Source organism: Crotalus tigris, unplaced genomic scaffold (assembly GCF_016545835.1).
Source record: "Crotalus tigris isolate CLP2741 ecotype Arizona unplaced genomic scaffold, ASM1654583v1 scf7180000017666.379230911805:20528666, whole genome shotgun sequence".
Taxonomy (NCBI): Eukaryota; Metazoa; Chordata; class Lepidosauria; order Squamata; family Viperidae; genus Crotalus; species Crotalus tigris.
The window spans coordinates 1,783,096-1,810,336 of NW_024096552.1; the positions used below are offsets into that span (position 1 = coordinate 1,783,096).

Here is a 27,241-nt window from a genome sequence, read left to right on the forward strand (position 1 = left end):
CTTGTAATTGTTCCATCCATTCTTTTAGAGATGGGATCGTTGGTTTGTTTGGGGTTAATTCTGGCATGAAGTTGAAACTTTGACCGTTGGCTATTTGAAAAGGAGTGTAGCCTGTGCTGGAGTGGACTGCATTATTGTAGGCAACTTCTGCAAAAGGGAGTAAGTCCGTCCAATCACTTTGTTGGAAATTCAAAAAACATCTCAAATATTGCTCAAGTACTGAATGACAACGTTCCATTTGTCCATCTGTTTGAGGGTGATGGCTAGATGTCAGTCCCTGAGTGGTCCCTAAGAGAGATAAAAATTCCTTCCAAAATGCAGACGTAAACTGCACTCCCCTATCAGAGATGATGCATTGGGGTGCCCCGTGCAATCTGTAAATGTGCTGGACGAAAAGTTTTGCTAAGGCCTTTGCAGTGGGAATCTTTTGGCAAGGGATAAAGTGCACCTGTTTGGAAAACAAGTCTGTGACCGTCCAGATAACAATATTCCCATTGCTTTCTGGCAATTCCACTATAAAATCCATGGCTATTTCCCTCCAGGGGGCTGAGGGATTTGCCACTGGTTGTAATAGTCCTGGCGATTTCCCTTGCAACCTCTTTGCAGATGCACATGTTGGGCAGCTGGCAACATAACTTTCTATGTCCTTTTTTATTGATGGCCACCAAAATTGCCGTTTAATTAAGTGTAAAGTTTTTACAAATCCAAAATGCCCTGCTGATTTTGTGTCATGGCAAAGGTGCATGAAAGTTACTCTTTGAGTTGTTGGTATATATAACTTTTCCCCTACCCAAGGCAACCCGTCTCTCATTGTGCACACATTTTTGTTTTTCTGGAACCATTCATCTGTTTCCAAACTTTTTCTGAATTCAATTCCAGTTTGGCTGTCCAGTTGTGGTTTTAATTTGGCTTGGGTTCTTGTGGTTACTGGTGCTGCCAGTTGTGACTCTGCCATTATTGGTCTAGAGTCTGTGGTTCGTGCGCTGTTATATTGGGGCATGCGAGATAGAGCATCTGCCAGGAAGTTCTTTCTCCCTGGTAAATGTTTGAGCTTAAACTGGAACTGGTGAAAATGCTGAGACCAGCGGGCTTGTTTGGGATTGAGTTTCCTGGAGTTTTCAGGGCTTCTAAATTTTTGTGATCAGTCCACACCTGGAAGGGGATTTTGTTGCCTTCCAGGAACTGTCGCCACGTGAGTAATGCCCAACGTATCCCATAAGCCTCCTTCTCCCATACGGGCCAGCGCTGTTCTGTTTCCGTGAGTTTCTTGGATGTATATGCACAGGGTTGCAATACTGCATCATCATTTTCTTGTAATAGCACAGCCCCCACTGCCACATCACTTGCATCTGCCTGTATTACGAAGGGCTTGTCCATGTCTGGGTGCCTTAGTACTGGTTCGGCAGAAAAAAGTCTCTTTAGTCTCTCAAACGCTGCTTGGCACTCCATTGTCCATGTTAGTGGCTGGCTAGGTTTTACTGAGGATGCTCCCTTCGTTTTTAGTAAGTTAGTGAGGGGCAAGGCTATCTGGGCAAATGAGGGGATGAATTGGCGGTAAAAGTTTGCAAAGCCCAGGAAACTTTGTAGTTGCTTTCTTGTGCGGGGTGGCGCCCAATCTAATACTACTTTGACCTTTTGGGTCCATTTCAATGCCCTGGGGGATATGCGATAGCCTAGGTAGTCTATCCTTTCCTGGTGGAATTCGCATTTTGAGAGTTTGGCATATAGGTGAGCGGCTCGCAGCTTCTTTAAAACCGCTCTGACAAGTTTGACGTGTTCTTCTTTTGTTTCAGTAAAGATAAGAATGTCGTCCAAGTAAACAAGGACCCCCTTAAACAGGTGCTCCCTTAGAACGTCATTGATTAATTGCATAAAGACTGCAGGGCCCCCTTGTAATCCAAATGGCAAGACTTTGAATTGATAGCACCCCATGGGGCAGTTAAATGCAGTCTTCCATTCGTCCCCTTCCTTGATTCTCACGCGATAGTAAGCTTCCCTTAGGTCTAGTTTAGAAAAAATTTTCCCTTTCGATAGGTGTGACAGCATGTCTTTCATGAGGGGCAGAGGGTATAGGTTGCTTTCACTGATTGTATTCAGGGCCCTATAATCCACGCATAAACGTAAGGAGCCATCCTTCTTCTCTCTAAAAAGGACCGGGGCAGCCACTTTAGGCTTGGCTGGCTCAATGAAACCTCTCTCTAGGTTTTTTTTTATAAATCTTTCCATTTCCTCCTTCTCCTTTGGGCTCATGGAGTATAATCTGGGCTTCGGGAGTTTTGCCCCAGGCTTGAATTCAATGGTACAGTCTGTGGGTCGGTGGGGGGGGAGCTCATTCGCCCTCTCCTCACTGAAGACTTCAGCAAGGTCTCTATATTCCTCTGGTATTTCTGTTAATCTTTTTTCCACTCCTATGGATGCTTTTCCTATTCTTGATTGTGGTAGCCCCCCTTGGGGTTTTAAGTCCATAGGGTCCCCCTTCGGGAATTTGATTTCTGTCGTCCTCCAGTTTACCCAGGGGTTCCATTTTTTCAACCATTCCATCCCTAGAATCATTGGGCATTCCATACCTGGGGTCACCACAAACGTTAAGTCCTCTTCATGGTTGCCCAGGGAGAGGTGTATTGGCAGAGTGGCTAGGGTAGCTGGCACTCCCCCTGCTATGGATCCATCTAGCTGGCCAAATGAGATTGGTTGTTCCAGTCTCCTGGATGGGATGCCCAGATTCCCCACTAGTGTTGGGCTAATGAGGCAGCGGGTGCAGCCAGAGTCTATTAAGGCTTTCACCTTCACAGCTTCGGGCATGGGGGGGATTAATATAGTCACTGTTTTGAGGATGGGTGTGATGCATCCACTTACCAGGGGTTCGCCCTCCAAGCTGTCATCTGAGGCATCCACCGGCCCTGTGGTGTAGGCTGGAGTTCTTTCCCCTTGGTGAGTAGAAGTGGGGGGTTCTGCAATTTCCATCATTCTCATGGCCGTTTCTTTTGGCTTAGCTGAAGACTTTCTGGATTTGCTGATTGGGGATTTGTCTGGGTTGTGCTGGGGGGCCTTTGAGCGGCATTCTACAGCTCGATGCCCCTCTCTTCCGCACTTGAAACACCCCATTTGCTTCTTGGCTGTATCCGATGATTTCACCGGTTGGTGTGTCAGCTCAGGCGGGGGGCGGCTCCATTGTTTTCCTCGGCGGTGCCTCTTCAATATGTCGATCTCTGCTTCCTCTGCCAAGACGTACCATTCCTCAAGTCGATGTGGGTCCCCTCGGGGCAGGCAAGCATCATATAGATCATAGTTTAGTCCGTCTTTGAAATGGCTAAGGAGGATGTCTTCTGGCCAATTTAGTTTGCTGGCAATGGCCCGGAATTCTTGTGTATATTCAGCCACCGGGCGTTTGCCTTGCCTCATCGTTTTTATCCTTTCACGGGCTTTGCGATCAGCCAGGGGGTCTTCAAATCGTCTTCTCAAAGAGGACATGAAACGGTTGAAGTTACTGAGTTCTGGGGCATTGGAGTCACGCAAGTTCACCACCCAATCTGCAGCCGGTCCATCCAGGGCAGATTGCACGATCCGGATGCGGGCTTTGTCGCTGGGAATGTCCTGCCCGTATTCCTCCATGTAGCTGAGGACTTGGGTTAGGAAAAACCCCAAGCGTGTTGGCTCCCCTTTGAATTTCACCTCCAACGGTGGACGTCTTGGAATGGATCGGTGCCTCCGTTGTGGGTGGTAGTGTCTTCCGTCCAGATTGCCATCTGTGGTCCAGTAGGGGGTGGGGGCTACTGGATCAGTAGATATCCCCGGGGTTGCAGGTTCCACGTCCCCTCGGTGTCTTTCCCTTTGCGGCTCCAGGAGCTGGGGCGGCCGTAGGGCTCAGGATTCTCCTCTCCTAGGGAGCTGAGAGTTCTCTTCATCAGGTCAATAGCTTTCTCTAGGATCCAGTCTGAGTACGGTGCCCAGCTTCCTCCCTCTTCACTTGCGTGCAGGGATTTCTCCATCTCCTGCTTCCATTCTGGTTGCTTGGTCCCCCGTCTCAGGGTCACCTTTCTTGATTCCTTTCCCCACTCACTTTTCTTTCCAACGCCCATTGACCAGCGAGGCTTGTGGTCCGTGTCTCCACCACTTCTTCTCCTGAGGAATCTGACCTCTCGGATCCCAACATCTGGCAAGGTTCCAACTGGGTCAGCGGCTCTCTTTCCAGGGAGTTTTCCCCCTCTCTTACTCCATTGGCTGACATGGTAAATTTTTGCAAAATCCCCCGGCAAGGGTTTCCCTTCCAGGTGGATTAATTTTGCAAGTCCTGTCTAATGTAAGGACCCACCCCACTTTGCATCTTAAGAAGACAGAATTCTTGGAATCATTCTTCCAACAGGAATCCTTTATTAAGAAGAAGTGGTTGCAGGTGTGCTAGACAGGACTTGGGGTCCAAGCTCTCCCATTCAAGGTTTTAAGGGGTTCCCCAGTAGTCCCACCCAATCACCCCCCCCTTCCAGTGATAGTTTCAGGCATCACAAATCTACCCCTTTACTCCTTTCTTCTGTCTGGATGGAGACTTCAGATAAACTACATGAAAAGTAAATAGCCCCTTTTGTTATGGTAAGGTTCAAACTCTTTGAGGTTGCAATAAACACATTCAGCTCCTTAGAAGTCTACTGAAGGAAGTGAGGGCCATAAAGTCCCTTTGTTCTCCCCCTTCTCTCCCTCTTATGGCAGAATCCAGAGAAGGCAGAATTGGGATTTTCTATGTTTGATAATTAAAGATGAAATATAATTGGATTCTGACAAGTTCTGTCTTCTTAAGATGCAAAGTGGGGTGAGTCCTTACACTTGAATAACAACAGCCAACCAGATGATCCTAAAATGGTAAATAACAGGAAGAATTGCATATAGATTTTCATAAACTACATTAAAAATGAGATAATTATTTATTAAAACACATTTCCTATTTCTGCTTGCAATTCTCTTGGCATTAGTTCTGAAAAATACTCCAGTGAAGAAAAAAAGACTTTACTATTTAAATATTAGTTGGCTTAAATTCTTTCATTGGAGAATTGGTCCAATTGTTTCTCTCCCAAGAAATTAACACTATGACATGGAGGGGGCACAGTTAGAGCACCAAGTGACCTTGAGTGCGTTGCTAGTGAGAGATGGAAGTCCTGGCAAAATCCGGGCAAGGTCACTCTTGGTGATACTGTAAGGTTAGTATCTAAGCTAAGAAACTACTTAACAGGGTTGAAAATCAGTGGAATTTTGCAGGAGAAGGGGAACCAACCCAGGTAGCAGCAGGAATTCCAAAATCAGACCCAGAAGGTAGTGGGCAAGTCATTTTTGTACTGGTGCTAGTAAACACTATATGGTTATGACTGTAGCATTTAAATGAATCTAGGTATCAGATGTTGGAGTACCTAGCTTGGCAGGCATTCCTTTAGTTCAATGTTTTTCAAACTTGGCAACATTAAGGTACATAGACTTTAACTCCCAGAATTCCCTAGCCAGTTCTAGTTGCTGGGAAAGAACACTGAGTTTTCACAAGTAGAAGTGATGATAGAACCCAATGTGAGCTGCAACAAAGGATGGTAACTGATAGTGTCACTACGGAAAAAGAAATTTCTAGATATACAGACATAAATGTATATACAGATATGAAGACATAAATAATTAGAATATAGAATGTAATGAGCATGGACCAAGGAAACTTGAGATTGACAAAAAAGAAATGAAGCATACTAAACTGACTGTTTTAAGATGAGGGGAGCTTTGGTAGACCATAATGGGCTGCTTTAAATCAGATTATATTATTCAGTCCTTATAAGGGAATGGAGTGGCTATGACACTCCACAAAGATATTCGTATGTATTCATTTTTAAATAATAAACAACAGGATTTTACCTGTCAGAATTAGTGGCTATTCAGAGATTATTTTATATACATTTATGCATTTATTATAGGCGGAAAAATAAATGACATTGAAAAACTCTAAGGCAAACTGCAAGTGGAAATAAATGCAACATTTAGAAAGAACATAGCAGTATTAGTGAGTGATTGGAATACAAAGATTGGAGAACCTGCAATTACAGGAATATTTGGGTTGGGTAAATATTAAAATGCAGGAGGCAAATACTGCCAGGGTACTTTCAGGTGCAGACTGTGGAAAAGACCATGAATTAATAGAGTCAAATATTGGGTTAGAACATTTCAAAAACAGAAGATATATTCTCAAGATTTGATCTGCACTTAAATGTACAGTATGCAAAAGAGAACTATGGGAGCTATGAAAGAGATAGGAGACTTTCTCAGAACTGAAGTAGAAAAATATTTCCACAATATCAAAAAAGAAAAGACCCAAATAGTCTTCTAAGTCAGATTGTCTGGGAAAGATGGAGACTGAAAACCGAGGGTAATAAAAGATCATGCCATGCAGACTTTCAATATTGGACAAGAAATTGTAAAGAAATCTGCATCAATAGAGAATGACAACAAACAAGAAAATCCTCAGAGTTATTTTAAAAAAATCAAGAATATCAAAGGAACATTTGCAAGAAAGGTAGGAACAGTGAAATACAGTCAGGGAAGAGGAGCAAATTAGGTTAAAAAAAGATGGAAAGGTTACATTGATGTTCCTTGCATGCTTCAGAGAGCAAAGCAAAATTTTAATTCATGACCATCTTCCCCAACTGTCCAGGATACTCACCTGCCTCTTGCAGCTGCTTGTTTTCTTGGTGTGCTTGTTCCAGAGTAGCAACCATCTTAGAATCTGTTCAGGCACACACAGGCAGACATATCTCAGAAAGAGCTACCAATCCAAAGGGCAATGCTGAGGCCACCAAAACAGTAGCATTTGCCAAATGAGGCTGTTTAAAAGTGTTGTCTTCCCCTGGCTTTTATTGGGACTACTAACAGGACTATTCAGCATGCTCATGCAAATATCATCAGCTTTTCTTTGATCATTGTATTCTTAGAAAATTATCTCACCACATTACTCAGAGCCACAGCTCAACTTTATTATGGAACACTTTCTTATTCCTCGAGCAGAACCAAGCATGCAACCAAATTAAAGCTGCTATTGAGTGGTCTGTAAAACAGTTGTAAAAAGGAAGCCAGGCATATTTTTGCTATTCATGCATTAGATTTCTCTCCTGCTTTTCTCTAGATGTTCAAATAAGTTAGATAGCACTTTCTCCTTCACTTTTTCCCTGCAATAACAATCTTATCATAAGATAAGATAAGATAAGGTAAGGTAAGGTAAGATAAAGTAAGGTAAGGTAAGGTAAGAGAAGATAATCTTTATTGTCATTTTTTTTACTGTGGGCACAACGGCACACATAAAAAATGAAATTTAGTTGCACGCTCTCAAAGTGAAATACATACATGACACACACCTAAACATACTATGAACAACATATATATAGACATATACGTAGCAAATAAATATTAAATACTGTCCATTTTGAATATATAATGGAAGGAGAAAGCTTCAGAGTTCACAAGGTTAATGCTGTATGGAATGAAACTATGGCTGAATCTGGATGTTCTGCTACGGATACCACGAAGCATCAGGTTGAAAGAGAAATTTGCCCAATGTCAAGTCATGAGTTCTATGACTGAGGATGAATTTAAATTGAGGTTTTCCTTTTCCTGTTCCATCACCTTAATCCAGTAACTTCCAACTTTTTTCCAGACCAGCTGGAATTTTGAAAGAATGGAAGAAGTCTCTCACAAAATCCATACTTTTGTGTTTAATCACAAAATGGCTGTCAGGGGGTGAGGATGGGATGGAGAAACAATCAGAGAGAAAATACCAATTTGCTTGGATCTCACCTGATACAACTCTTTCTAAACTTCTCCTCTATTAGATTCTCTCTACTATGCCTGTTTATCTTTCTCCTTTTCTGGATAGGTGAGCATACTTCTCAATAAAGCAATGAGTTGCAATCCTTCTTTTTTGTGGGGGGACAAAGGCACTCTTGGAAATAAAAAACAACTGGATATTGAGATTTTGTTTTGCTTTCCATTTTTTTTAAAGTAAAAAATTCAAGTGGGACTGGGCTTGAAACTTGTTGAACACCAAGGGAAATGTCTGCAGATACATTAGTGTTCCTGGGCTCCATGGTGGCAATCCCTAACTGGTCTCTATTCCAGTTAATAAGAAACATGTAGCATTTACAGAGGCATAAGAGACAGTTTGAAATGGTGTATGGATATGATAAATATGCAAACCTGTCCCCAGAGGCAGCTTAAATTAATTATTTTGCTTCCAGTGATCATCTCCATGGATATCTAGAGATCATACATAGCAATTGACCCTTCAGCCACATCAATTTTCTTCTGATGGATCCGCTGCTTCCTACAAGTTCTTAATTGGTGGAAAAAGGGAGACTATCTTGGGGAATTCAAAAATGCCATGAAATGCTCCAGGCTTTCCCCCTCCAAAAGCTAAGCAGGAGCTCTATCTTCTACCACTAAGTAGTGGACCTAAGTCTAGATCCCAGGAAGTCTTCCTGAATCCCATCATAATACAGCAGAACACTTACAGTGTACCAGTCCCAGAGCGAGCAGCAATACATTCAGAGACACAGATGTGGTCAGCACAAGGGCACCAGTTACTATGCCAGTTCTGCATGTGAAAGTTGGTTTCCAGCAGGCTGCAAAGAACAGAGGGAAGAATTTGGGTTGCTCCTGCTCTCCTAACAACTGCCTTTCCATCCCCATATTACAAATGGCAGCACTCTTAAAACAGAATAGGAATTAACCCAAAGAGAAATCTATGTAAAGTTGGGGCAAGGGGGCAAATTTAGCATGGTGAAGCTACCAGTTGAATAGAATCAAGCCAATAGAAAGAAAGAAGTCCCAAACTTGCAAAAGTTGTAACTCTTTCCCTACAGCCCTTAATACTGGCCATTGCAGCTGTGATGGAAGTCCAAATGTATTGGTAGCATCTTGTGCTCTAATGATGACAAGAGGGCAATTGTCAGGAACAAAAAATCAGGACCTTCATAAGAGTGCAGCAAAGAAGATTTATTTAGGCTTATATACAAGAATCTGATCAACTAAAGTTCAACAGTAAATTGGTGCCAGAAAGGGTCAATGGAATTCAGGAGGGTTGCCCTTGGAGCGCTTGTGAGAATGGAACAATTCTAAATTGATAATGCACTTAACTCTGCCCCCCCCCCAGCTCTGCCTGCTCTTCTACAGCAACTGAGTATAGATAGAGAGTTAAGGGTTTATTCTATGTACCTTCAGATAGACATCTGAAGTAACTTCTTTCTGTCTTTCTTCTAGGTTTCTAATACTTTGGGCTTTTCTCATGGAAACTACCTAAGTGTTAGGCTTGACCCATTCCTAAATAAAATACCTATACCCAGACCTTTCTGAGAAGCTTGGTCTTGGTCTTTCCATACCTGGAGAACAATCTGCAGGTAGTAGCTCTACTTTTTTCCCATTCAGTCTGATTGCTGGGTCAATAGGTTCATATGTACTCTCCACCTCTGGGTTCTCTTTGGAATCTGTTGGGAGGCAAAGGAGATTCTAATAAGACATTCCCAGTTGCATTTTGTGTTACTAGTATGTCCTTATTGTCAAGCACAAACAATCAAATCCACACATGAAAGGTTCAAGTTGACTATTCTATCTATAATACAAGAATTTCCTCAGGCTTCTTGTCCTCCCTTGGGAACAAACAGAAAAAGTTCATGGAACTTAGGAGCAGGGACAATCCTAGATCTCTTGTGACTAAATTCCCACTTGATCCTTCCTCCTTGCCTGGATGAGACTTTCCCAACATCATGAAGTGAAGGCCAGACCAAGATATGAAAAGTTGTGGGGCATTTGGGATTGACATACTAATCAAGACAGAACAATACTGGTTAGCATGAATTCTTGGGATCACAACAATATCTCCTACCACTGATAGGAAGCTCTTTGCCTATTTCTTACTTTGTAATGAGAAATAAAAAGGGAAAGAGAGAAATAGAACTAAAACTTCTCTCTTACTGTCATTAATGTAAAACAAGTGAAAAATCTATTAGTTATCAATCTACTTATTTATATCAACTACAATCAACAGGAATGGTTCTATTAATATTGTAGGAAGTCTTTGCTGAATGGTCAGAAATCAATCCTCTTCCGTGATCTGGACAATCACAAATGGTTTCATGACATCAGCATTTTGCAATTTTGCAAAGTTTTAAATTATGATCTCATATACAGTATGTCATACAATATATGACAGCTGGAACAAATGGTAAGTATTTTGCATGTTAAAATCAGAGAATCGCACTGCAATGACCTGAACTGAAGCCATTTTCACTTTGTTTTTGGTTGCCACATATTTAGAAAGAAGGAGGGAGGAGGGTGTAGTTCTGAGTTAGCCAAAATAATTTCAGGTATAGGAACCAAGGTAATTACTGATAGCATTTTGGCAGGCTGGAGAGCTGGGAGGAGTGCCCGCGTTTTCTACTAATGGGGGAATGTGATTTATGACATCTAATTGGGGTGGGAATTTCAACTTGTAACTTTGTAACCAAGGGGAGGGGAATTTAATCTTGGGTTCACCTTTGTACATGCCATTATTTTGTAGCCAAATTAAAAAAACTGAGATTGCTTTGCCCCTTACAGAACTATTAAAAACTGGCAAAGATGGGGGTAAACCATGACCAGGTCAACCCCTACACTGGTCGTTAGAATGCCAAGCCACTTTTGAGAATTTAAAAAGACTATTTGCTGCAGAACCAATCTTCAAATACCCTCATCCTGAGGAGAAATTTGTTATTCAAGCTGATGCCAGCAATATGGCTGTGGGGGCAGTGCTGTTACAAAAAAACCATGAAGGAAATTTACAACCCTGTGCTTACACTTCGAAAAAACTCACTGACACAGAGCGGAAGTGGGCCATTTGGGAGAAGAAAGCCTTTGCAATAAGATGGGCTTTATTGACTTGGCATCATCTCCTAGAGGGGTGCAAGGTGCCTTTTGAAGTATAGACTGATCACAAAAACTTAGACGCACTGAAAGCTACCTGTAAACTGTCTCCCAAACAAGTACGCTGTGCACAATAGTTTAATCATTTTAACTTTACCCTGAAATACATACCGAATGGAAGAAATTTCTTAGCTGATGCTCTCTCTAGACTGCCTTATTATAAAAGTCAATGTGAACAAGTCATAGATTCTATCATGCCACCACCTCAAGTTATTTCTCAAATAACCCCTGGGAAACAACACATGAAGTCCCCTAACCCAGACGACCCATTGACAAAGAAATTAAAGCAAGAACTGAAAAATGACAAATGGCTCAAGGAAAATCAAACCATCCTAACCCATACAGATGGGTTAGCTTGGAAAGGGGGAAATTATATTTGCCTGAATCACTCATATTCCAAGTGCTCCAACACAGTCACGACGTTAAACAAGCTGATCACTTTGGATATTTAAAGACACTACACTTAGTTCGGAGGCAATTTCGGTGGCCAGGCTTAAAGAAAGATCTGAAGAGCTATATAAAAAGCTGTGCAGTCTGTGCTACTATGAAGAGGATCCCAGGAAAGCCCCCTGGACTGTTACAGCCTGTCACAGATCCTTCTCAGCCATGGGAGGAGATCGCTATGGATTTTATTGTTGAATTACTGGAGAGTAGAGGAAATATGGTAATATGGACTGTAATTTACCTTTTTTCAAAGCAAGCTCACTTTATAGCATGCTCTGGTCTCTCATCTGCCCTGAAGCTAGCCAAATTATTTCTTAAGCATATTTACCGTCTGCATGGTGCACCAAAACAAATACTTTCAGACAGGGGAGTTCAATTTATGGCCAGATTTTGGAGGGATTTTCTTAAACTGATTGGTTTCTCAGAAGGACTGTCATTGGCTTTTCATCCTTCTAGGAATGGAGCAGCTGAAAAAGCGAACGTAAATTAGACTGATCTCCCTTTTGCTGAAGTGGCTTACAATAACACAGTACATAGTAGCACTGGACTTACATTGTTTAAGAAAGCCACTGGGAGGAATTTTATTCCGATGCCTGAATACCTTCAAGACCCCCCTACCTCTCAAACATTAGATCAGTGGGTGTCTGCTTGGAGAGGTGGTCAGAATAATACAAAGAAAGCTTTAACAAAAGCCTCAGAAATTTACAAAAAGCAAGCTGATAAGAAAAGAGCACCTCAGAAATCATTCTGTGTGGGGGGGGGGAAAGGTTTGTCTTTCTACAAAGTATCTAAGACTTAAGTTACCTAGCAAAAAATTGGGGCCAAAATACCTGAGAACCTTTCCTATAGTTCGGATCATAAACCCAGTCACTGTAGAACTAAAACTCTCTCATCTTTTAGGAAAGGTCCACCCAGTGTTTCATAACAGTCTGTTAAAACCTTCAGGGAGTCGACTTTGAGACCCTCTCCCAAGAAAGTGCCTGGCCCACTTATGGAGAGACTCATTACAAAGTAAAGCACATTCTTGATGCTAGGTTATACAAAGGCAAATTGCAATATTTAGTGCAATGGAAAGGATCTCTGTTATTGGAAGCCACCTGGGTAAAAAATACTGATGTGAAAGCTGATAGATTCATATGCAAATTCTATGACAAGCATCCAAATAAACCAAGAGGGGACTCTTAACCTTTATTGTTGTTTAAACTGCAGGATTTCTCCTTTCTTTAAAGGAAGCTGAATGTCAGCACTGCAATGACCTGAACTGAAGCCATTTTCACTTCATTTTCAGGTACCACATATTTAGAAAGGAGGGAGGGGGTGTAGTTATGAGTTAGCCAAAACAATTTCATGTATGGGAACCAAGGTCATTACTGATAGCATTTTGGGGGGCTGGAGAGCTGGGAGGAGTCCCTGCGTTTTCTACTAATTTGGTGAATGTGATTGATGACATCTAATTGGGGTGGGAATTGCAACTTGTAACTTTGTAACAAAGGGGAGGGGAAGTTAGTCTTGGGTTCACCTTTGTATTTAATTTGTAGCCAAATAAAAATGTTCTTTGAGGAAGAATTCCTTGCCTTGAAGTTCTTTTAATTGGTCTCATCTACCGGAACCATGACAGAGGTTTAGATTTTCTAGTCCAACCCTCAATCCAGTATAGGAATCTTCATATCATCCTGGACAAATAGTTAACTATCCAGCTATTTCTTAAAATCTCCAGTGATGGCGCATCCACAACTTCAAGAGGCAAGCTGTTGCTGATAGCTCTCATAGTTAGTTCAAATTTGGATGTAAAGCTCTATATAGCTTCTACCCACCAGTTCTTGTCTTATCCTCAGGTGCCAGGGAGAACATATTTACAGATTTTGCCCTGTGAAATCCCTTCATTTATAGATGACTGTTACCACGAGTCCCCTTAGTCTTCTCATGTCTCCTGTAAGCCTTAAAGGAGAGTTAGGGGAAATGTAGTGCTTTAGTAATAATTCTGTTTCTTCTGTAATTGCTAGATCTAATTTTCAGTTTCCATTTAAAATCACTTTCCTGTTCATTTTCTTTCCTCTGTAAAATATTTTTTCATTAAATTAGTATTGGATGAGGTAATGAGGATCCCAATCCAGAATGTGCTCAGTGTCTTCCGTTTTGTGCTGCACAAATTGGGTCAAAGATGCAGCTGGTTGTTATCCCAACTGCTCCAGAAATATACCCTCATTTGTACAAGAAACACAAATGAACTGGCATTCAGAAAAAGTAAATGGGGGGGGGGGGCAGAGTCATTTATTTTTCAGGTTCATATTTACGTTCAACATTATTTAAACCACCTTTCTAATGTCATAGTGGACTTTCACTTGCATAGCTTGAGCTTGAGATGCCCATACAAAAAATAATCTACATCCCTAACAATGGTCATGAAGATGCTCCTTTGCTAAGACCAGAAATTTTCTTCTTTGCTCAATTCACCCTCTGCTTATTTCAAGAGTCTGTATCTCTGCTCTTTAGAACAGAGGTCCCCAACCTTTTGGGTAGGGACTGGTTCCATGGAGAGAGGCTTTTCTGTGGACTGGAGGGGGTGTGGTTTTGTGTGCTGCATGCATTTCACGGATGGGGCTTTGCTTGTTTGTGCAGACCAGTTGCTGGCATGCTGTGGCCTGGTACTGGTCCATAGACCAGGGGTTAGGACCCCTGCTTTAGAAAATTTAAGAGCACCTAGATTGTGGGTAAATGGAGAAAATTTACATATAATACATAGAATCTTAGGGCTGGAAGGGACCTCAGAGATCTTCTAACCCAACCTCCTGCTGAAGGCAGGAGACCTTATACCATTCTGGTCAAATGATTATCCAGTCTATTTTTGAAAACCTCCAGTGATGGAGCACCCACAACCTCAGAAGGCAAGTTCTTCCATTGATTAAATGCTCTGACCGTCAGAAAATCTCTACTTACTGCTAGGTTTGATATCTCTTTAATAAGCTTACACCCATTACTTCTTGTCCTACCCATTGGTCCTTTGGGAAATAAGTCAATCTCTTCTTCTCTCTTAGTCCCACAAGTATTGGAAGACAATTATCATGTCCTACCTAAGCCTTCTCTTTGATAGGCTAGACATACCTAGCTCCCACAACTATTCATTATTGTATGAAGCCTCCAGACCCTTTATCATCTTTGTTGCTCTTCTCTGCACACTTCCTAGGGTCCCATTGTATTTTTTCTATCATGGTGACCAGAACTGTATGCAGTATTCCAAGTATGGCCTCATTAGTACAGTATAAAGTGGCATTATCACTTCTCATGATCTTGAGCTGCATTGACTTTTTTTTGGCAGCTGCAGCACATTTTAACATTCTTCCAGTTATTTGATTTGCAAAATCCTCTCCTCATACTTAACAACCATCTGATTAACATACAGTTAGGATGGTGTCAATGAAGTATGTCTAGTCTAACAAAGAGAAGGACTAGGGTGATATGAGAGCAGTCTTTCAGTATTTGAGGAGCTGTTACAGAGAAGAGGGGGCCAACTTATTCTCCAAAGCACCTGAGTGCGGGACAAGAAGTAACAGGTGGAAGATCATTAAAGAGAGATCCAGCCTAGAATTAAGGAGAAATTTCCTGATAGTGAGAACAATTAATCAATGAAAGAGTTTGCCTTTAGAAACTGTTGGACTAGAAGACCTCTAAGGTACCTTCTAACCAAAAAGGTCAAATTTTCATTATCTATGCAATAGATTGTTAAGTATTTGTTAATTTTTAAAGTAGTTTTGATCAACCAATTCTGAGGGTGTGCAACTTCCCAAATCGATAATTTGTGCTAAAATAAATTCCTACTAATCTAAAATTAAAACCAAGATCATACATTATAAAAGAAACATATATACACCAGGAATCAAACATTCCCAAACCACATTTAAATCTAATTAATCAACCAGAAGGTTGATTAAGTTATAGCAGCCTTTCTCCTCACAGATTTTCTAATGATCTGGAGAGGTAGGGCAGCCCAATATCTCAGGTAGAAAATATTCCAGAGGCGGGAGGAAGCAACTAATAATTCAGCCCTGTTATTTGTAAGAGGTACTGCTGACACCAAGGACAGTTCATCACTCATAGTATTGTGGCAGCTAAGCAACTTCTTAAAACCTTTAGGAGTAAGTCACTTCCTCTGGAAGTTCTAAAATAGGGATTAAAACCCAAGGAAAAAGTATGCATGGGGTAGTGGAAGGGAAGCATCAGGGAAAGAGGCAAATGAATGAAACTTCATCCTGTGTACATCTAGAATTAGGCACAACACTAGTGAAGAGGTGTCTCTAAGTTTGCCATCTTACACTCCCCACTAGTTCCATTTGATCAGGTGTTATTATACTTGCGACTTACCTGCCCACTTTCTCTGATCAAGGACTTTGGGGTCTTCTGTCTGTTGCTCAAGCACATCCACATTACTATAAAGTCCCTTCCATGATGCCATCTTGTAGAAATGCTCCCCTGCAAAACTTGCTGTGTAAAATGTGTGCCAACTAATCAAGTTCTCTCCACACAAATTGGGAGGAGCTCATCATTACTGACTGGCTGATATGAAGGAAATAAGGCAGGAGTTATATAATGGTCCTGAATGCCAGCAAAACACAAAGAAAGGTCTTTCTACTATAGGTCCTGCCCAAGTGCCCTAATGTAAAGAGTAGCAATTCGGTGAATAAGGAAAAAATATATATCCTACCAAGCGAGTTGATCAAAATGTGAAATCTTCAAAATGGATCAATATAAGTTGGACAGTTAGACTTTTAAAGAGAAACTTAAAAATTAACATGAATGAAAATGAATAAATGTGTGCACACTATATTTCAGTTTACAAATATTTCAATAAAGTATTTGTAACTAGCCACATATTTGTAACTATATCCATGTAATATAGGTGCCCAGGGCTTAGTACAGATTCAGAGGCTGGAAGTACAGTCCAAGACTTAAGAAGAGCCCTAGTTGGATTACAGAAAATGGTACAAGTCTCAGACTTGATCTCTTGGTGTAATGTTTCTGGCATTGCTGTTTCCAAAAAGTGAGTGCTGGCAGACTTTCTGAATGGTAGACAGTTGTGCAGTTTCTATGAGCCCATCTACATATTCTTCTCTCTTCCTTTCACTATTTGGATTAAGTAGTTTGACAGTCATTCTGCCAGTAAAGCAGCAGCCTTCAAGACAGATACAGTATATTTAGAATTATTCAGTCTTTTTGATCACATAGACTTGTTCCACTTTTTAACTCCAGCAAAGTTACCTTGCTCCCCCCCTCCATTTTTTTTTTTGTAACCATGTTTGTTGGAAGGTGATATTTCCCTGTGTAGTTATATTTTACTGTTTATTGTTCTCCTAAAGGCTGTTGAGTTTTAAGCAGTTAGATGTTAATTATGTTGAAATTCTCTCCATGGCAGCATGGGTTTGTGTTTGGTGAATGTGGTTGTTGTTGTTATCATTAACTTTAAGACAGTGAAGAGCAATATGCCTCAGCTGGAAGCCCCCCTTTTAATATTCTTGAAGATACATTGCCACAAGGGATGTAGTTGGTGACAAAGTCCCTGGGGTCGATAGATTGGAGTTTTTCAAAGTAGGGGTGTTGAGGGAATCCTGACTTTAGCTGGAAAATGAATAAATCAAACAACCAAAAATTTTAATTACAACAAATTGCAAAAAAAAAAAAAGCTGAATATAATTATAAATTATAGGGTTAAAAAGGACCTTGGAGATCTTTTAGTTCAACCCCCTGTCCAAAGCAGGAGTCCTTATACAAATGGATGCCCAATCTTTTCTTGAAAATCTCCAGCGATGGAGCACCCACAACCTTGGGAAGCATGTTGTTCCACTGATTAACTGTTCTCAATGTCAATTAAGTTCCTCCTTAACTCCAGGTTGGATCTCTCTTTGATGAGTTTCACCCATTGCTTCTTGTCCTGTCTTCTGGTGCTGGAAGATAGCTATCATGTCACTTTCTCTTTGTTAGGCTAGACATAATTAGTTCCCTTAGCTGTTCATAATACAGTTTAGCCTCTAGACCCTTCATCATCTTTGTAGCTATTCTTTGTACTCTAAGGAAGGGCTTTTCAACCAGTGGTACGGGTACACCTGTAGTACATTGGCACCTGGCAGGTGGTACACAACCATCCTAGAAAAGTGGTAGTAGGGGAGGGGAATGAGCTGAACCAGTGGCAGCACCGCACAAGCCTGAGCAAGAGATGACTGAAGCTGCAGAGCTGTCAGGGCTCAGTGGAAGCGCCAGGATCAGCACCGGGCTCCAGCTGGAGCTCGGCGCTGATCCTGGCACTTCTGCTGAGCCCAGAAGAAGCGCCGATCAGCTGGAATGTTGCAGCATCTCCAGGGTCTTGTGATTTATATTCAGATGCTTGGCAACTGATTCATATTTATGATGGTCACAGTGTCCCAAGATCATGTGAAGTGACCAAAACCTGCTGCAATCACCTAGCAGATGGAGGGAATAAAAGCCCGCGTCCCACCCCCACTGCCAATCCTCAACAGAAATGCCTCACAATAATGAAAACCTCGGACAGGAGGAAGAGTGCCGCAGGCAGGTGTCTTGCTTGGCTGTGTCTTGGGGAGGCACTTTTTTCAGTGCTATTGTAACTTCGAACAGTCACTAAGCAAACTGTTGTAAGTCAAGGACTACCTGTACTTTATCACTTTTTTCCTTTTTTTTTTTTTTTGGGTCATCAAGTTTTTGACACCTTGCTAGGTAACTGGTGGTATTCGAATATTGCCATATCTAAAAGTGGTACAATGGGTGAAAAGGTTGAAAAGCCCTGCTCTAAGGTCTCAGTATCTTTTTTGTATCATGGTGACCAGAACTGGATGCAGTATTCCAAGTGTGGTCTCACTAGTGCAGTGTAAAGCGGTACTATCACTTCCTCTGATCTTGATGCTATTCCTGTTGATGCAGTCTAGAACTGCATTGGCTTTTTTAACTAGTGCAACACAATCCTGGACCATATTTAAATGGTAGTCCACCAGGACACCTGGATCCCTCTCACAGTTACTGCTGTTGAGCTAGGTATTGCCTATTCTATATCTGTACATTTGTTTTTTCCTATCTAACTGCAGGACCTTACTCTTCTCACCCCTAAACTGCATCTTATTGGGTAGGGCCCAATGCTCAAGTCTATCAAGATCCTTCTGAATCTTGAGTCTATTTTTCAACAAGTTAGCAATTCCCCCAAATTGGTGGCATTTGTAAATGTGATGAGTTCCCTTTTAATCCGTCCATTTAGGTCACTTATGAAACTGTTAAAGGGTACTGGCTCAAGACATTTACTACTGCTGCTTATTTCCACTGTTTACTTCCCTCCATGTAGATGTAGTTCAATTGAGGACTACACATTGAATGCAGTTTGTCAGCCAGTTACGAATCCATCTGACAGTGATGTTCTTACACCAAGAAGCAGGCTGTGGTCTACTTTGTCAAATGCCTTACTGAAACCCAAGTATACTACCTATATCCACAACTCCTTGATAAGCAGTTATCTTATTCCTACAAATTACTAACAGATTTTGCTGGAAATTTAATGTGACAAACGTAATTGCTGTTTTGTGGTCTCAGTGAAAAGTTATATGCCCTTGCAGCTAAGTAAGCATTTTCCTAGACATCCTGGTTGCTGGATAGTATTGGACTGATTTTGAGAGCAACACTATTCTAGCAGATGGATGAGTAGGCTGTAGTGGAGACTGGAAAATGTTAGACCTATGTCTAATTTTACATTATCTTACACCAAACATTGCCAGTTACTCTCACATAGTGGTTACTAAGAATAATAACATCTTTCCTGTCTGAAGATAGCTGAACCTTTATGTTGGGCAGATTCAATAATCTTCCTGTTGATGGGCAGCTAGAAAAATGCTTTTGTGGGGAGCACAGGAAAAGTGATAACAGGTCATATTCTTTTCCTGTCTTGTCCTTTTTATAGATTTAAACAATTTATGCCTTTATTCTGGAGCATTCCATAAGTAAGGAAAGGAAATCTGCATTGTATGCACCTTCACTTTTATCAGATTTCTTTATTAGATTTATGTATTTGGACCATAATCCTGAGTGGTTACAAATAACCATTATAATAATAATATAATAATAAAGTTGGAAGGGGCCTTGGAGGTCATCTAGTCCAACCCCCTGCTCAGGCAGGAAACCCTATATCATTTCAGACAAATGGCTGCCCAGTCTCTTCTTAAAAACTTCCAGTGTTGGAGCATTCACCGCTTCTGGGGGCAGGTTGTTCCACTGATTAATTGTTCTGTCAGGAAGTTTCTCCTTAGTTCTAGGTTGCTTCTCTCCTTGATTAGTTGCTTCTTGCCCTGCCTTCAGGCGCTTTGGAAAATAGCTTGACTCCCTCTTCTTTGTGGCAGCCCCTGAGATTTTGGAATACTGCTATCATGTCCCCCCTCGTTCTTCTCTTCATTAAACTAGACATACCCAATTCCAGCAACCATTCCTTATATGTTTTAGACTCCAGTCCCCTAATCATCTTTGTTGCTTTTCTAGAGACTCAACATCTTTTTTACATCGTGGTGACCAAAACTGGATGCAGTATTCCAAGTGTGGCCTTACCAAGGCATTGTAAAGTGGTATTAATACTTCACATGATCTTGATTCTATCCCCATTAATTCAGCCTAGCACTGTGTTGGCCTTTTTGGCAGCTGCAGCACACTGTTGGCTTAAGTGATTGTCCATTAGGAGTCCGAGGTCCCTCTCAGTTACTACTATTGAGCAAGGTACCCCTATACTATACCTGTGCATTTGGTTTTTCTTGCCTAAATGTAGAACCTTACTTTTTTCACCATTGAATTTCATTTTGTTGTATAGTGCCCAATGTTCAAGTCTATCCAGATCCTCCTGTGTCTTAAGCCTGTCTTCTGGAGTGTTGGCTATTCCTGCCAGCTTGGTGTTGTCTGCAAATTTGATTATTTCCCCATCCCCTCGTCCAAATCGTTGATGATGTTGAAGAGCACTGGGCCCAGAACAGAGCCCTGGGGCACCCCACTACACACTTCCCTCCATTGAGAACCACACGCTCAGTACGGCCGGTCAGCCAGCTACGGATCCATCTGGTGGTGATGCTGTCTGTTATGTCCCGAGCCTGTGAAAGCAGGCTCGGGGCATTGCAACGGTCCCGGGCAGGTGCAAGCTGCCCGGGACCAGACTGGCTGTCACCAGCACTCGCGCTCCAAATGTTGCAATTTGGCCCGGGAATCGCCTATAAAAGGGGCAGGGAGATTTGGGCGTTGTCGGCGTCTTGTAACCAGTATGCTGAACAGAAATAAAGAGGTTCCTGAGAACTACAACTGCTTCTCGTGTCATTGCCATTTCGCGAAGGACGCAACACTGGCGACGAAGGTGGGATTGCCTTACATCGACTGAAGACAGGTGTAAGCTTACCCTAGAGTCCTGAGCAGTAGGAACGGCGTTGACTCAGCAGCTGCCCGCCAATCCAGCGAGCATCGGGGATAGGCTGGCTGATAGACCCTTCCTTTTCTACAAAAATGGCAAAAGTTGGAAGACTTTCAGAATTCGACGTCTCGCATCTGGAAAGATGGGAGTCCTATGTAGCCAGGGTGGAAAACTATCTTAAAGTCAATCAAGTAAGAGAAGATAGTTTAAAAGCCACCACTCTGCTGTGTGTTTGCGGTCAAGACGCATTCGAAATCACTGAAAACATAGCAGCACCTGTACCTCTAGAATCTGTTAACTACACAGATCTCAAAAAACTACTAAAGGAACACTTCCAGCCCAAGTTGTCCATCATCGCTTGGCACCACACCTTCAAGCAGAGGGATCAGCGACCCGGAGAATCAGCCAAAGAATACATTGCTGCGCTAAGAAAAGCCACTAAACACTGCGAGTTCAAGGATCTAGAAGAACGGCTGAGAGACAGATTTGTATGTGGACTGAGGCATAGAGAATTGCAGCAGAGATTTTTCACTAAAGAAGACTTATCATTCCAAGATGCCTTGAGAGAGGTTACTGCAGAAGAGGCAGCGGGCGGCACCATCAAGAACATGAGGCCGATCAGAAGCACTCCAGAAGCTGTGTCCGTGCACCAGGAAGGAGTCCAAAGGAACCCAGAGGAGCATCCTGATGATGAAGTAGACCGTCTCTACCCCATGAAAGAAGGGAAACAGAAGGAAAGCTCTTCAGCTCTCCCCAAGTGCCTCGGTTGTGGAGGTCCCACAAGAGGACCGACTGTAGATTCCACTCCGCTATCTGTAGGGCATGCGGAAAACAGGGACACATTGCAGCTGTGTGTCTGGGCTGTCAGAAGGTACAACCTCAAGAAGAATTGCGCCTGAAAGGTACCAGGGTCCCCAGCCAAAACAGGGTGGGTTTCTGTGCTTCGCGACGAAGCATTTATAGGACAGGCACACACAAGCCCATTAAGAAAAAGCTGTCACTTAAAGTGAAGCTACAAGGGGTTCCATTGGCTATGGAACTGGATACGGGGTCTGCACTTTCAATCATTTCTATGCACATGTTTAGGAAGATTTGTTCTGGCAGCGGATTTCAGGCCAAGCTGAGGCCTTCCGACATTGTGTTAACAGACTTTCAAAACTCCAGAGTGTGTGTTAAGGGGGAGGCCACCCTTAACGTACAGTATAAGGATTTTGAAGGTCCACTAGATGTAATAGTAGTAGTAGTAGTAGGGGGTGAGCGAACGAGTCTCATAGGACTCGATTGGTTTGAGGCCTTGGGAATACACGTCACAGGGCTCAATAGCTTGCAAACAGTAGACCTACAAGAAGTCTGCAAAGAATTTGCAGATGTTTTCAGCCCACAGCTGGGCACGTACAAAGGACCCCCTGTGTCACTGAAACTAGACCCCACTCTCACCCCTATTAGAATTAAAGCAAGAAGGGTTCCTTTTGCCTTGAAAGGTAAAATTGACACCGAATTGGACAAATTGATTCAGCAAGGAGTTTTAGAACCTGTCGACTCCAGCCCTTGGGAGACCCCCATTGTCACGCCTCTTAAGGCAAATGGGGACATTCGCATCTGTGCAGATTACAAATGCACTCTGAATAAGGCATTGCAGCAACATGCCTATCCTGTTCCCATGGTCAGCCATATTCTGGCCTTCCTCAAGGGGGGGGGGGCGTGTTTTTGCAAAGCTTGACCTAGCTCAGGCGTATCAACAGTTGCTTGTTGATGCTGCTGCTGCTGTAGCTCAAACCATTGTGACCCACAGGGGGACATTCAAGGTAAAGAGGTTACAATTTGAAGTAAATGTCGCTCCTGGAATTTTCCAAAGCATAATGGAAAACACACTATGGGGTATACCAGGGGTTTGCCCCTATTTTGATGATGTCTTAATTGCTGGAGACTCTACACACAACTTAGCTGAGAGATTAAGGGCTGTTCTGCTGAGGTTCAGGGAAACGGGCCTCAAACTTAAGAAGGACAAATGTAAAATTGGGGTGCCTTCTACAGATTTTCTGGGATTCAAAATTGATGCTACCGGGATTCACCCTGCTGAGTCCAAATTGGAAGCTATTATGCATGCTCCTAGGCCAAAGTCCAAGGCCGAACTACAGGCCTTTCTGGGCCTCCTGAACTTTTACAACTCCTTCCTTCCAAACAAGGCTAGCGTAGCCGAGCCTCTTCATAGGCTCCTGGACAAACAGGCAGTGTGGCAGTGGTCACAAAAACACGAAGCAAGTTTCAATGAGGTTAAGGCCTTACTCACTTCTAACAGTGTGCTTGCACATTTCAATGAATCCCTTCCTGTGTGCATCGCTTGTGATGCTTCTCCTTATGGGGTGGGAGCCGTACTAAGCCACCTCAGAACAGATGGAACTCAGGTTCCTGTTGCATATTACTCCAGAACCTTGTCTTCTGCGGAGCGAAATTATGCTCAAATTGACAGGGAGGCTTTAGCTGTTGTTGCTAGAATCAAAAAGTTCCATGATTTCCTATATGGCAGGCATTTCACGGTCTTCACTGACCATAAGCCTTTGTTGGGGCTGTTTACCACACATAAACAAACTCCCCAAATCATCTCCCCAGAATGCTGAGATGGTCTATCTTTCTGTCTGCCTATGATTTTTCCTTATTTCACAAACCTGGGAAAGAAATGGGCCACGCTGACGGCCTCAGTAGATTACCCCTGCCAGTAATAGAGGCTGACCCTGCACCAACAATCAATATCCTCTCCATTCAGGCCTTGCCTGAGTCCCCTTTAGATGCCAGGGATGTGGCTGCTGAATCAGCCACAGATCTCACACTTTCGCGTGTCCTTTCTTGGGTTTTATCTGGATGGCCAGAGAGCTGTCCAGGCACTGAGTTTCAGAGTTTCTGGTCCAAAAGGAACGAGTTATCCACCTTCCAGGGTTGTCTGCTTTGGGGGAGCAGAGTTGTCATTCCTGCCTCAATGAGGACTAGGGTCTTAGGCTCCCTTCACGAGGGTCATCCTGGCATTGTACGTATGAAGGCGCTTGCGCACAGCCATTTGTGGTGGCCTGGGTTAGACAGAGACATTGAAGCTAAGGTGCATGCATGCCACCTTTGTCAACGCTCACGCCCTGAAATGCCCCAAGCTCCTGTACATAGATGGGAGGAAACACAGTCTCCATGCTCTAGGGTGCACATTGACTACGCTGGGCCCTTTCAGGGTCAATTCTTCTTGGTCCTGGTTGATAGCCATTCAAAATGGCTTGAGGTTGTACCTGTCTCTTCCACCACCACTGCAAAGACTATTCAAGTAGTGAGGGGGATTTTTGCTGCACACGGGCTTCCTGATGTCCTCGTATCTGACAATGGCCCTCAATTCACTTCTTCCGAATTCCAAGCTTTCTTACAGGCCAACATGATTCGTCATGCCTTTCCACCGTCCACCAACGGTATGGCTAAACGCATGGTTCGCATCACCAAGGACGCCTTGAAGAAAATTACCTATGGAGACTGGCATCACAGGTTGGCTGACTTCCTCCTTTCTTATCGCACTACACCTGAACTTCGTTAGGGGCGCAAACTGACTACCAAGCTTGACCGGTTGCACCCCGACAGACTGCCTTCCACAATCACACACCCCAGGGCACCTAGACAACTGCTTGTGGGTGCCCTGGTTTGGACTCGTAACTACGGGCCTGGTCATTCATGGATCCCTGCCACTGTGTCCAGGGTCACAGGTCCTTTGTCCTATGAGGTTTCCCTGGACGACGGTCGTGTCCTGCGACGACACATCGACCAGCTCCGCACTAGACGGGACCTTCCCACTGAGAATCCTGGGTCTTTTCCAGGGGGGAGGGGGACCCTTTTGGGCAAAGGGAAGAGTGCGGGCTGCCGCCTATCATTAACAAGGGAGCTACAGACAGCTCATTCTGAGATTCCGCGAGTGCTACAAACAGGAATCCATGGAGCCCAACTAGAACTCAGGCACCAGTGCCTACTCCAGCCAGGGAGTCACCCCGGGGGCATAATCACTACTCACCTGCATCACTCAGTACTCCAGTCAGGGAGGATATCTGGGAGCGTCCAAACAAACCACACCCTGCAAGAGAGATGGCACACATTCCGTCTAGTTGGCCCAACACTACCCCTGTCCCTAGAAGGGGGCAAGCACACAGGGAGGTGGTCGAGGAATCGAATCCCGACTACAACACCTCTGGCATCACTCAGGGGACAACTGAGTTTTGGGACAGCACTGAAACCCCCACAAGCCCGGGGACAGAACGGGAACACGGGGAAAGACAACCTCTTGACAGGTCTAGGACAGACCTGGGAGGTTCTACAGAATTGCCCAACAGTGACAGTCACTTAAGAGGGCCAGAGAGCCTGCAGCCAGGCAGAACAACCAGGTCAAACAGAGAAAGAAGCCCTGGCCTGATGAGCCCGGTGGGCAAGCAAGCAGGCCAGGCATTGGAGCACAATCCTTGGGAATCACCAGAGCCTAGTAAGGGGGACAAGCATACATCACCCCTCAGTCAAGGGGTACTTGGAAGGTACCCAGAAGTCAGCAGGTCACAGAGAGCTAAAAGATCTCCTAAGTATTTAGAAGATTTTGTAACCCTACTGGCAAAACAGAGTTAACAGAGAGTATTCCTGTACACATAGGAAAATAGAACACTGGGGAACAATAGAAGCAAAAGGGATAACTGGTACAAAGCTAGTATGGGTACCACACTCGTATTGGGTTGTATATTATTATTTGTATGATCGTAGTCTTAGCCGGGGGGGGGAAGGGGTGTTATGTCCTGAGCCTGTGAAAGCAGGCTCAGGGCATTGCAACGGTCCCGGGCAGGTGCAAGCTGCCTGGGACCAGACTGGCTGTCACCAGCACTCGCGCGCATGCGCGGGTGCGAGCGCGCCAAATGTTGCAATTTGGCCCGGGAATTGCCTATAAAAGGGGCAGGGAGATTTGGGCGTTGTCGGCGTCTTGTAACCAGTATGCTGAACAGAAATAAAGAGGTTCCTGAGAACTACAACTGCTTCTCGTGTCATTGCCATTTCGCGAAAGACTTAACACTGTCTAACCCACATTTTTCTATCTTATCAAGTAGTAGCTTGTGATCTACTTTATCAAATGCCTTACTGAAGTCCAAGTAAATTATATCCACAGCATTCCTCTGATCCACTAATTTTGTCACTTTGTCAAAGAATGCAATAAGATTTGTCTGGCATGATCTGTTTTTGAGAAACCCATGTTGGCTGTTAGTAATGACTTTGTTTGCCTCTAGGTGAGTTTGCTGATTCGTTGTTTGATTATCTTTTCCAGAATCTTCCAGGTATTGAGGTCAGGCTGGTAGGTCTGTAATTACCTGGGTCCATTATTAAAAAATTTTTTATTAGATATATATACTTGCATAATAACCCTGTGTTGCTCACAAGTGACACTAAAAACAATTGATCTGAAATCTTTTGTGGAGGAAAGAGGACGTTCTTCCTGAAACACTAGCATGGCTAGGCAAAGAATTAAGGAATGCCATTATCCAAGAAATTATTCCTTGCACCAAGATGTTGGCTGTGTTTAGGGAGGAAGGCAACAGCAGGGGGAAAAGCAGTGAGAGCCAGATTGATGAAGAGCCTGCCTGGCTGAACAGAATGGTTGAAAAATGTTAGTGTTTCATATAGGACACCTCTCATAGGCCTGCACAGGAAACATCATCTCCATTATCCAGAGCTTCCGTTAGGCCTGCTGGTGAGAGCTAATTTCAGAATACGAATGGAAGCGGAAGCAGGCAGTCCACTGCACACCCTCTTATCATCTGGCAGCCTTGTATCCTTTCCCTCTTCCATCCAGCAGATTTGAATACTCATGTTCAAATACACCCTCCAAACCTAACTCTCCCAATGGGGTAAAGTGCCTTCCATTTCCATTCTGTCTTTTCGGTACATTACTTTGAAGCTTCTTGAGAAATGTTCTGTTCTTGACCTCTGGATGCACTAAGGTTACAATACCCAGGAACACCAGCCAGGTCTGCCTTTAATGCTGGGAGTTGTAGCCCCAAATACACAGCTCCATATTTGGGAAGTCTAGCCTGAATGGGCAGCTACAACGACTGGCTAGATCTGTTCTTTTGGACTTTTCTTCATACTACAGTATTAAATATTTATATTCCTATGAACCAAACTAATGCAGTAAGTCCTTCGCTTTCCCTACTTAATTAATCTTTCAAGTGCTCTTTCCCTAACCTGGGACCTCTACATGTTTGGAAAGGACTCCTGGGAGACACTTCATCAATAAAAATGAAAAACAATCACCCTCAAGCTCCATTTGTGCTCAGAGAAAATGTAAACTATTCTCCAAAAGATTTTTGTAAGAATCAGGCTGATCTTCTCATGGGAATTATTAGTGGGTAAAGT

General features: G+C 43.2%; 1 protein-coding gene across 3 annotated transcripts in view; it reads right to left on the reverse strand.

Annotated features, from left to right (window-relative positions):
* Positions 1-6,828, reverse strand: part of LOC120305075 (C-type lectin domain family 4 member F-like) — a 94,191-nt gene extending 87,363 nt beyond the window's left edge. For all 3 annotated transcript variants that reach the window (XR_005555905.1, XM_039336410.1, XM_039336409.1), the window contains exon 1: positions 6,683-6,828. Coding sequence is in view for 2 of the 3 variants with exons in the window: in XM_039336410.1 (XP_039192344.1) it covers positions 6,683-6,737 (55 nt within the window). In the remaining variant the exon portion in view is untranslated. The remainder of the gene's footprint in view (positions 1-6,682) is intronic.
* Positions 6,829-27,241: the final 20,413 nt, after the last annotated feature.